We start from the raw sequence: 12526 nt of genomic DNA on the forward strand, positions 1-12526 counted from the left end.
ATAGCAGTTGATTTTGTGTACTTGTTCCTATTCTTCTGAAAGTATATTCAAGAGGTGAATCTAAGATTTAGGCTTTAAACTTTCCTCAACTAAAATTTAAAAAAAACCCCATAGCATGGGAAAATAATTTTATTAATGGGCTTTTTATTATTTTGAATATTTTTTTATAGTGGGATGTGTTAATTCTAGAATTAACAGTAATTAATTGTTAATAATCCATAGCAACTTTGACTTCTCCAATTTGCTTTTTGTCAACATCTAATTTATAATGACTACTGATTCCAGCCTCCTCACTTCTAGGAACGCAGTCTAAAAATGCAAGCTAGAACATCATGAATGAATGAAAGACAAAAGGCAGGATGTGGCTTCAATGGCAGTTAGATATCGTTTGAAGAACAGCTGACTTTAAAAGCATTGAGCATTGCTACCTTTTACACTGTAAGAGTAAACAGGCCAAGCAGACACTTGTCTGTGGCCACAGTGTGCTTGGCTTTATGGTCAGTAGTATGTAGTGATTTAGTCCAGAATAAGTTATTTCCTTAGCATGTGTCTGCAGCTCGTGGCCTAAGAGTGACCAATTTTCTTTCCAGAGGAGAGTTTAGTTGCCATCTTTCTGTTTGGTTCCTGGGATTCTTGGAGTCCCATAGTACCTTAACCTGGAAGCAAGTCTTTCACTGGTCACTTAAGGGGGGGAGTGCTGTGATGGACACCAGAGCGTTCAGCTTTCCTTCGTCATATGCTGGGCTAGGTAACTGGTGACGTTAGAATCGGAGAATAGAATCATAGAATCGTTTAGGTTGGAAAAGACCTCTAGGATCATTGAGTCCAACCATAAACCTAACACTGCCAAGTCCACCACTAAACTATATCCCTAAGCACCACATCTACAGGTCTTTTAAATACCCCCAGGGATGGTGACTCCACCACTTCCCTGGGCAGCCTGTTCTAATGCTTGACAACCCTTTCAGTGAAGAAATTTTGCCTAATATCCAATCTAAACCTCCCTTGGCACAACTTGAGGCCATTTCCTCTTGTCCTATGGCTTGTTACTTGGGAGAAGAGACTGACCCCCACCTCTCTACAACCTCCTTTCAGATAGTTGTAGAGAGCAATAACGTCTCCCCTGAGCCTCCTTTTCTCCAGGCTAAACAACCCTGGTTCCCTCAGCCATTGCTCATAAGACTTGTGCTCTAGACCCTTCACCAGCTTCGTTGCCCTTCTCTGGACATGTTGCAGCATCTCAATGTCTTTCTTGTAGCATGGCTGCACCTCTTGTATTTGAGGTGCAGCCTCACCAGTGCTGAGTACAGGGGGGACAATCACTTCTCTAGTCCTGCTGGCCACACCATTTTGATACCAGCCAGGATGCTATTGGCCTTCTTGGCCACCTGGGCACACTGCTGGCTCATGTTCAGCCAGCTGTCAACCAGCACCCCCAGGTCCTTTTCCACCAGGCAGCTTTCCAGCCACTCTTCCCCAAGCCTGTAGCGTTGCATGGGGTTGTTGTGTCCCAAGTGCAGGACCTGGCACTTGGCCTGGTTGAACCTCATACAGTTGGCCTCAGCCCATCGATCCAGCCTGTCCAGGTCCCTCTGTAGAGCCTTCCTACCCTCAAGCAGATCAACACTCCCACCCAATTTGGTGTCGTCTGCAAGCTTGCTGAGCGTGCACTCGATCACCTCATCCAGATCATTAATAAAGACATTAAACAGAACCGGATAAAGATATTAAACAGAACATTAACCTCATTTAAAAAGGCTGCTAAGGCAGGTCTTGAGTTTTCTTCCATCATCTCCTATATTCTTCCTCCATTGCAGCTGCGGCTGTGCAGGAAGCTGTATCTAGCAAACTGAACTGTGTTTTAGGAGGGGGGGTGGAGGAGAGGAGGAACAGCAGAGGAGAGAAACACATTCCTGGGACTCCTTGTTATGGAGTGTGAAGAGTATGGGAGACTGCTCATTTATAAAAGTTGTCCTCCACCCTTAAGCAGCTGTTCTAGTTTTGTGCGTTGCCATGCAGTGTTTGAACATCTCGGAAAGCCACAGATGTTTGACTTTGATTCATATACTGAGGCAGATTTGATCCTTATTCCTAATGCCAGAGCCTTCTGGCTAAGATTACCCTCATGCAAACCCTGCTCCCAGCTCCCACTTCACTAAGGAGCAACATTTTTGGTACATGTCAGGTCTGGCACTTGGTCCTCAACTGTTTTATCACCACTTCCTGTGTTTGTAGCTGGAGATTGGGTCTTGGCTGTGGACATGAGATTTTCTCAGAATTATGACAATTTTCTGTGAACTTTAAGTAATTCCTGACACAGATGTTTTAGAGAGAGAAATGCACCTTTGTATTCTGTGGCTTCAAAAAGTATTAAATTAAGAAAAACAAGGATAGCATTAACATAGCACAGCTCAGATCAGCTGTTCTTAATGTGTTCCCTAACCCAGTATGAAAAAAATTGTTGTGACTAGATGGTGTTAATACATTATTAGATATATGTGTCTGTATTCTTATAGTCTGAGGGCATCCTCTCTGTTGTTCTTACGCTTTGTAATCCAGTGTTGGTCTAATACTGTGAATATGTTTGCATGACAATAACTTTTCTATTAGTTTGTATATGATGGAAATAGTGAAAGTAGCCAGTTCTATGCAAAGAAACAGGGAGTTGAAATGGGGTTTGGCTGGAACGTAACAGCTGTTTGATCCATATCCAGCTATAGGGCCCAGACATGCCTTCCCTCCATCATGTGGCAGTGGTGGGAAATAGCCCAGAGAACCAGCCTGGTGCTTCAGGGGCCTGTGGTCATTCAAAGATGATCTGCAATGAATCAGGTGGTGGAGGGGCTGTATGTCTCCCTTCTCCCATGATACCTTTTTGCTTTGCTTTATACTTCTTCTTTCTTGACCTGTCCCTCATCTTTTCAGTCTCTTAATGTTCTGTTGTTACTTCTCTTTCAGTTGAGCTTATTCTGTTTTAAAACTTTCCCCTTGGAATAGTGCTTTAATTGCTAAGCAGATGTGTTCTGCTTCATTCTGCCTGCTCTAATTGCCTTTATCTCCCTTCTTCATCTTGAATCTTAGACTTTTTAGCTCATCAAGTCCTGTGGAGCTAGAATTCTTTGCGAGTTAAAGACACACACACACAAAATATTCTTATCAGATCTTGCTGCAGTTCTGTAAACAAACTACTTAATCATGCTTTTATGTTAATGCCAAAGAAACAAGTAAAAATTGGTTGCACTGTGATTATAAACAAATTAATACGCAATTGCAGTCTAAATATTGAGATACTTTTCCTTCCTTTGTTGTTTTTTTTTCCTCCGTAATGCTCTCTGAAACAAGATTTAACTCTAGAGACTTACATTAAAGTTAATAATTTATGGAAGAAAATAAAGAAAGTAAAAGAGAAATTGATGTTGCCTGAAGTCCTTCATGGTCGGAAGCTAGAGAAGAGGCAGAAGCCAAAATGTAACTGTGCAGGAATGTGCTTAGATATAAAACCTAGGACGTAACTGTGGGAATGCCTTTAGATACAAAAACTGGAATGCAACTATGTGTTACTGAAATCTGCAAAAAGCTGGGAATGTCATGCTCAGTGTTTGAGAACTGCAGGCTATTGGCAGTGTTTTTCAGAACTATTCCTGTAAAAACTGCTTTTCTTGAGTTTGGGGCCTGATCCAGTCTTTTTTTTATTTTTTGTTCTTGGCTTGAACTCATGTGAACTAGAAAGGAATTAGCAAGAGACAGTAGAGCTGTGGTTCTGTGTACTCTCTCCTCAGTGGTAAAACTGGCTTAAGAAATTCCTGCTCCAAATCGTACTTCCCTGCCTGTCTTCACTTTTTGCAGGAAGAGTTTTTTGTAGGAGTGAAATGTGAATTGTATCTGATCCAGTTTTCCAAAAAGCATTACAGAACACTTCCTATTACTTTTTTTTTTTCCCAAGGCGGACTACTACTGGTGAACAGTGTGGCTCCGTGAACGGTTATGCTGGAATGACTGAAAGAATGAGGCACCCCGTGATGGGAGCAAGGGATGGGAATACAGCTGTTCCTGCCAACCTCTGTGTAATGTGAAATCCTAGCCTCACTGAATAGATTTTTGTAGTGTAGCATTTGTTGCCAGAAATTAGTACATTCAAGCTCTCAAGGCAATAGCCTGATGGAACAGCAATGTTCATGATGTCCCTGAACAAAGTGTCATCCTTCCTCTGTCTTCTCCTATTTTTTCAGGTAGCAATAAGCAAGAAAAGAGGTGTCAAAGGAAACATCATCTCTCAAGCAAAAAAAGTTATGCTTTAGAAATGCTTCATGAAAGCAACTTTTACTGGCAAGTAAAATTTGACTGGCCTGAAAGTTGCAACCAGTCTAGACTAGAGGCAAATGATATAAATGTGTGCCTTTCAAACTTACTGCTAAGTCAGTTGACTTATGGCAAATGCTGTATTTTTCATAATCTCATTGCAAGGTCATTCATTAAATAGCTATAGGTTTGAGCCAGGAGAGTCACCAAAATAATTACTTAAGAAATTTCACTCAGACTTTTAGTTTCTTTCCTTTGTTATTGCCTTCAAACATATAGACTATTGGCTATACAAGAATAGAAGAAACCTATTTCAATGTGTCAAATATTAGGATTAATAAAACTTCATCTCAAACCTTTATTACTAAGCTATATGTTTTATCAGTGATGTAGTTTTTCTTCTTTTAACTGTCAAATTTTCTACAATTCTTGTGGTTCTCTAAAATCTATGCTGGTTTATAGTTGAAATTTAAGTAAAACTGTGATGGCAATAAATGGGTTAAATTAACGTGTCCCTGCCCCTTCCCCTCAGTCCCAGAGTATTTTTGTGAAAGTTTTACAGGAAAACATTTTTTAACCATGCAGGGCAGCTTTAGAAGAAGTAGAAGGAGATGTGACAGAACTGGAACTGAAACTTGACAAGGTAAGCTTTTTACTTCAAGAATGTCTGTTCTGAAAAATATAAAAAGATGTGTTTGGGTTTTGTTTTAAAGTTCATAGCTGGGAAGCGGCAGTGGCCGCAGACTGAGTGCTCTGCTCTTGCAGAGGGAATGGATCTGGGTCGAGTGCACAGCTGGGCCCCAGAGACCCAAGCTTGAGTAACAAGCAGCAAGAGCCAGTGTGAACTCACTTTCTCCCCCAGCTGAGGGTTTGGATTGTGCAATACCCTTCTGCCCCTGTGGCCCCCTCGCACTCATGTGGCTCAGCCCACAGTGGGAGCTGCATGGAAACTAACTCAGCTTTCATCTCAGTTAAAAGCCAGGAGTTGGCCACCCCTGCATTGAGAGCTTATGTTTTATGACAACTGCATACTGTGAGGACATCTGGATACTCTTTGTTTTAGAGATTTAAAGTCAATGCTTTCTGTCTTTGGTAGTCTGCTACACAGTCACAGCGGGATAGGTATATATATCCTTCACTTTCGTCTAGAGGACTTAACTACAGTAAAATTCATCCTGCTTTTTGTCATGCTTTGTGCATGTATATAAAAGGTTATATGTAGCATCTTTTCAGTGCCTTACAATCCATTTATTGGTTTCCTAACCAGTAGTACTTGGAGGCTTTTGTTCTTTCTTTGCTAGTATTTTGAGGATGGCTTATTTTCATTTTACATAAGCAGAAAGTCTCCTTTCCTTAGAATTTTATGCTAAATGTTTAACATTATTTTTTGCTTGTGTTTTAATGTGGTAGGCTGATGTCATTTGTTCACCTCCTTAGCTACTTTTTGAACTTGAACTTTTGTTCCTGCAGCTGCGAGTTGGCTGTAGAAAGATAGAGACAAAGTCAGTGTCAAGTGTAGTTTTAAGTCTGAAGACTTTTTGTTACTTCTTGTAATAATATTTCTAGCTTTTGTAGTTAATAATGTAACCATTTGCTCTTTCCAAATAAATTTAAGATACTTAATTTTGATTTGGTGTGAGTTCTGGTGAAACTGATGGGTATAAGACTGCAGGGGTGATGAATCTGGTTTGGTAGATTAAATGATGTAAGTATTTAAAGGATCTGAAAAATCTATCCTGCGAGTTTGTGTTTTCCAGCAGTCTAAAAGGGTCATTTTTGGGGAAAAGAATTCTCAAATTCCTTAAGGGGCATTATTCAGGGCCTTGCCCCCAGCCTCTTGCAGGAGGCCAGTGCCAAATATACCATTCTATCATGGAAAAGCTCTAATTGTAGTATTATTCTTTGCCCTGAGACAATATCCTAGTACTCTTGAAAACAAAAACACCCAAACCCATTTGCTCCCCTGACAAGAAAGCAAGTACACAAGGTAAGTATTTAGTTTAATTGTAATGTGAAGTATAAGTGATCTAGTATAATACTTAAGTTGAAAGCCAAGCTTCTTGTGTGAGCTGAAGTAACTATGGCCTGAGGGTAATGATTTGTCTAGACTTGGTTGGTAACTTTTTCTGCTCAGTTATTTGTACTAAATTTAGTTTTATTGTCCCACAATTGTGACTTTAGGCTACATTATCTGCATTTTTTTTCCCCTCTGGAAGAAAGGACGCTGGGTTCAGGGTTGTGAACCATAAACAAAAATGGAGGAAAAAAGGATCACGTTGGTAGTGATTTTTCTGTCCATTGTTCAAGCACCTTGGCCATTCATCAGAATGTGGGAGATGATGCTCAGATTTCTTCTTTTCCTAAGAGAATCCGAGTCAACACAAAAATTACTGGGTAAATAAGGCAGGAAGGTCATGTGGGTGGTTTCCTTGCCTCAACATGGGAATAAGTACTTCCATGTTTTTCTTAATGAAAATTTGTCTAATATCCTTCAAAAATTCTTCAGAGATAAAGGTTCAATCTTCTGATTTTATTCTCAGTTTGGTTTAGGGTGGGGGAACTCAATTTATAATATGTCTTCTTGTCTTGGTTTTGGCAGGGGTAGAGTTAATTTTCTTCCTAGTAGCTGGTATAGTGCTGTGTTTTGGATTTAGCATGAGAACAGTGTTGATACCACACTGATGTTTTAGTTGTTGCTAAGTAGTGCTTACACTGGTCAAGGACTTTTCAGCTTCCCATGCTCTGCCAGGTGCGCAAGAAGCTGGGAGGGAGAATAGCCAGGACAGCTGACCCAAACTGGCCAAAGGGCTATTCTATACCATATGACGTCACGCTCAGTATATAAACTAGCGGAAAGCTGGCCAGGGGGCTGCTGCTTGGGAACCAGCTGGGCATCGGTAGGTGGGTGGTAAGCAATTGCGTTGTGCATCACTTGCTTTGTATATTCTTTTATAATTTATTATTATTGTAGTTGTTATTTTCCCCTCCTTTTTCTGTCCTATTAAACTGTCTTTATCTCAACCCATGAATCTTACTTTTTTTTTCCCCTTGATTCTCTCCCCCATCCCACTGGGTGGGGGGAGTGAGCAAACAGCTGTGTGGTGTTTAACTGCCTGCCAGGTTAAACCATGACACTTCTCTCAAGAGGGCATCTTAGTGATCGCACTAATCATTCTTTCTTTCATGAATGGCCCAGTGCATAAATGGTTCAAAAAGTGGGAAAACATCCATCACAAGGTACTGTGACGGATGTTGTCAGTCATCAGTCTTCATATCAGACTCTGCAGTACCATGATAGCTAAGGTGCTGACCTAAGCAGTGAGTGGTAGGGATGGAAACCCATCAGAGAAAGACTAGTCTTGTATGAGTGAAAACATGATTGATTTCACCTTCTGAGATGTAACCATCTCTCTTCAGTTGTGCTTTCTGCAGATAACCTTTTGCTTTTCTGTGCCTGTATTCTGAGTATCTCAAGATGAAACAACTGATGTGGGTTTCTCTTGGGATTTTTTTTGGCTCAGAAACCACAAAACACTTAATTTGCTTGGGTTTTAACCAGTTATGTTTTAGTTGCTGCGCTTTTTGCCCTCATACAGCCACCTCTCTTGAAATATGTGCAAAATCTCAGTTAACAATAAAACAAATAAAAAATAAATTATAAAGAGTAGTAACCTTCTCAATGGCTTATCAGTTGACCTAGAGTAGTATTTTTATAGCTATCACTATACAATAGAAAGCTTTTCATAGAATGTGAGGCTCTGTAAATTTAGAATTTAACTTTTGAAATCTTTGTTTCTCAGTCTTACCTAAGCTCAGCGTGTTCCATGTTTATATGGTGGTGTAAAAAACAAAACAAAAAACTTCCACTTTGTCTTTTTTTCCTCTTTTTAGCTGGTGAAGCTTTGTATTGCAATGATTGATACTGGGAAAGCATTCTGTACAGCCAACAAACAGTTCATGAATGGAATTCGAGACCTTGCACAATATTCCTGCAAAGATGCATTGGTTGAGGTAAGCTCTTTAAGAGGTGAAAATGAAAGGAGAAAAGCATAGCTTAAAATGCATAGGGTAAAATATAACAGTTAGCAAGGGAAGTAGTTGAAGTTTATACTATTATTGGCCTTTTTGCTCCTTTTTCTTTGAGATGTCTTAAGAGTGAGCTTTTTTGACTGTGGTGCACTCCAGGTGTCTGTGCTGTTTAGTTTCCACTTTAACCTGCAATGGCAAGGGTTTTCCAAATTCCAGAAAATATGTATTAGGTTAGGAATAGTCTTGGGAGGAGTGGAGAAAGTCAGGTTGAGGTTGTGAACAGCTGCCCTGTTTACTTTGCTAAATAAAGGGGTTCTAGTCCCTTTAGTCTCTTTGAGATCCTAAGAGCTGGCTCTCTGCAACTAAATTCCCTGAGTTGATCTCTTGGGTCCTGAAACTGGCACTCTCTCTAATACATAGAAATTTAAATTTTTAAATGTACAGAGCCCACTTTGATAGTGTAACCTCAGACTGATGTCTTGTTAGGCTACTTTGGAACACCTAATATTTCCTGTCTATGTTACTTTGAAATGAGGTATGAAATTGTGTAATATGCAGGTATAATTATGTGTGTATATACACATCTGTGTGTATATCATCTATATTTAATGCGTGTTATGTAATAGAACATCAATTGCATGTATGCATCTTCACACACTAGTTGAAATAGATAATGCCTGTGAACTTCAGTATAGTCTGTGTGCAACTGAAACTGTTGTTGTCTGGACATTTACTTGCTAGAAACGTAGTGTGATGGCAATCTAGTAAAACTTACATTATTTGATTCCAAGCAGGCTTTTGTTACACTTGTTCTGTAAGCAATAAGCAATCATCCAAATATATTAGGGAACGTTGTTTTCTAACTGTGTTTGAGACATTGATTGTACAGATTGATGTCGATGTTGTTGAGCATATTGTCTGTGAGGCACTAGTTCCTACAGTAAACGTGTGTATACTGATGATTACAACATGTTAACCAGGTTTTTGGAGTTAATGTTTAATACTCTAAGTAGTGTAATATTAAATATTGTAAATTAATGTGCTAAATTATGTGAACTTCCCATAGTTTAGTCAACCTAATTTGAATTTTTCCTGCTTTGCTTCGGTTTGGTCCTTTATATATAGGTAGGTAGCAGTAACATTTTTGTTGCTTGTGGCTTTAATAGATTTACTTGATATTACCCCCATGTTTCTCCTTCTAGTGTAATGGTTTTAGTTTAATAATCATGCTAAGGAAAATCAATTCCCAAGTTCTTTACTGAAAAGCTGTAAACCTCTGAAACGTTGCTTTCGTGCTGTGTATTTGGTAGGGCTTAACATAAACCACTTTTTCTCTTTACAGACCAGTTTGACAAAGTTCTCTGACACCTTACAGGAAATGATCAGTTATCACAATGTAAGTATTTCTAGCTGAAACATGACACTGATAGCTTACCTCCAGTTATATTAGATAACAGAATAATGCTAAAGCTTTTCTTGTTGATAGTATTTGCAAAGTCATGGTTTAAGTGGTATTAAATACTTCTCATTTTATACTTGTAAATATTTTATTTATATTTTGTTTATGAAGTATTTATATCCCCTTTTCTGCATATTTTTATCTTGCTTTATTTTTGGTTTGGAATTTGTAAGCTTTACTAAAACCCAGTGCTGTAAGACAGAGTAAATACTGGATTGTTTCATCTTTTTTAATCGAACTGATGGGCAGCAGTAACAAACTATGAGCATATTTCTTTGTTGGACTGAAATAATGATTACCTTTTCGATATTTTCTACTTTTTTTTCCCATCCTTTATAATGCACAAAACGAAGCTCCTCTGATTTGTGTGTAGTTTTCTTTTTGGAAGTATGACAGATTTAGACAAGTGTAGAGGAAGGAGAAAATACTAGGATTTAAGACTAATAGTGATTTTTAGCATGTCAGACTTCATTAGAAAGCACAGTTTTGCCTGGATTGAAAACGGATTTATTTTTTTCTCCTCTAAAGAGTTTAGTCTTATATCCTGAAAGGCAAAGAGATGTGGTTTTCTCCTGTTTTCTTCCTCTTCCCTTGGCCCCTACTGCTTTTCTTTCATTTTCAAGCAAATTGCTGGAAAGCAACTGAAGTGTCTCCAAAGTGCTGAAAATATTCAGGGCACTTAAAATTATTTTTTTTTTTAATACCACTAGGAGTTTAAAATGTAATGAGATACAGAGAATGCAGTTCAAACAGCTTCAGCTCTAATTAAGTTTGTTAGCATTAACTTAGCTTCCTAAAACTGGCTTATTAGGCATTATTTTGAAAATGCATGCTTTTAGAAGGGAAGGGAAACAAAGGGAAGTAGGTTAATACTGTTGAGCTGGATTTCCTTTCCATTATATGAGGCATACATATCTACACCTAATATAATGAAAACTTGTAAAGAGGGGAGTAAGTGGACAGTGATACTTTGGTAGAGAGAAGCTAGTGTAAAGGTTCAAAGCAGCAGTAGTGGGAGAAAGCGTTACTTTCATGTCAGTGATTTCTGCAGATTAGATTGAGCAGATGAATCCAGTTGGCTGTCCCTGTTTTACACTCTTCATCACAGTTCTTGCTGCTGGTTACCCTGTTAACCATGTATTTGCTATATGGTATGCTCTTTTTGACACATCTGACCTAGGTCCTACGTTCTTGCGGCTGTTCTTGTTCTCCATGATTGTGGCTTGCAGTGCTTTGGTAAAATTTGGTACAGCACAATTCTCCCTTTAGGGCAGATTGAAGGCAGAAAGCAAAGAACAAGCCATATTAAAAGAAGATTTCTTTGCAGATCTAAGTAGGACCACTCTGAGTTATGTTCTGCTTTTTTTCCCTCCAGTTCTTTGCTGTGCTGAAGCATAGTGAGTAGGACAGTGGCTTTTATCAAAAGGCACAAACATAAGAAGTGAGGCATGTTATGGGGTTCTAATGTAGAGCTTTGCCAGACATGTTGTGGTCCTGTGTTGCTTTTTGTGAATCTGCTTAGTTCAGCAGGGCTTACTAGCTCAGAGCGTTAGCTCTGTTGTTGACCAAGTTGGCAGGAGAGCCTTCATGAGTGAGAAGAAGTTAGAGGAAGAAAGAGGAGAGGCAGGCATCTTCCAGAGGAAGGAGGGAAGGGGTAGGAGATGGTCCCACTGAGATCTGGATGACTGTCAGCTTTCTCATATGAGGCTTTGCTACAAATAAGGCTAGGAACCAGACTAATGCAGCATCTTCACTGATTCAGCGGTGGGGGAGTAGCTTTGACAGCGTATGGCAAATAGCAGCTTCCTTAGACTTGGTTTGGAGTGTGTGAAAGGTAATGTATTGGAGAGGCTGTAAATCTAGTCAGATCATGGTCTGGGCACTCTTTTCTGTTCTTTTAGGGGAAAAATGTGTATGTATTTTTCTACCTAACACTTCTTTCCTCTACGTTACTATAAGCAGAATTAGAAGGCTCATATTTCTGGGAGTCCACTAATCAGTTGAGTTCCCATCTGGTTATACTCTTCCTGTATTGATCTTGATTGGTGCAGTCCTCAGGCACTGGCAAGCTTAAATGTCAGCAGTGGGAGTAGTCCCAGCATGACTTCCAGCTTGTCACGAAGTTCTTTATCTCTTCTAGTTGTCTGTTTTTCTGGTTTCCCAAAGTGGGAATACAAGCAGGATCTTCAATATGTTACTGTTAGGTATAGGACAATTCAGGTTGGAAGGGGCCTCAGGTTCAACTGCCTGCCTAAATCAGGGTCAGCTCTGAGGCTGGAGCAGGTTGCTTAGGATTTTATCCCATTTGGTCTTGAAAACCTCCAGAAACGGAGACTGGATGAAGGATGTAGTACCACTGTTAATGGGTGACTTAAACTCAGTCATGTTTTCCTTCCTTCAGTGTTTCTGGAAAAGAGAAACAAGCTGGCAAGGGTTCTGCTGTCAGTACTTGGCATTGCATGGCTTTTCATTCCCAAATTTTGTGAACAGGGAAACTAAGACTGAGAACGTGTAAAGAAAACATTGTTTGACCTGAAACTTTCAGTTCTTGACTTGCTCTTTCAATAAAATTATTTAACGCTTAAAGATCTTTACCTTTTGGAAGAGATTCTGTTCAGTTGGGCCAACTACTACTTCCTTATATTCTTTCACCTCTTTATTTTTTTGTGATTGTGCCTTGTATATTTCCATAATGCAGAATGGGAGGTGTAGAGGAGTTGGGAATTAAGGCATCATTTG

General features: G+C 39.4%; 1 protein-coding gene across 4 annotated transcripts in view; it reads left to right on the forward strand.

Annotated features, from left to right (window-relative positions):
• ACAP2 (ArfGAP with coiled-coil, ankyrin repeat and PH domains 2) overlaps positions 1-12526 on the forward strand; it is a 79384-nt gene that overhangs the window by 15709 nt on the left and 51149 nt on the right. For all 4 annotated transcript variants that reach the window (XM_072867186.1, XM_072867187.1, XM_072867185.1 and 1 more), the window contains exons 2-4: positions 4885-4942; positions 8191-8310; positions 9671-9724. In XM_072867186.1, coding sequence (XP_072723287.1) covers positions 4885-4942; positions 8191-8310; positions 9671-9724 — 232 coding nt within the window. The remainder of the gene's footprint in view (positions 1-4884; positions 4943-8190; positions 8311-9670; positions 9725-12526) is intronic.

This window comes from Ciconia boyciana, chromosome 7 (genome assembly GCF_034638445.1).
Source record: "Ciconia boyciana chromosome 7, ASM3463844v1, whole genome shotgun sequence".
Classification (NCBI taxonomy): domain Eukaryota; kingdom Metazoa; phylum Chordata; class Aves; order Ciconiiformes; family Ciconiidae; genus Ciconia; species Ciconia boyciana.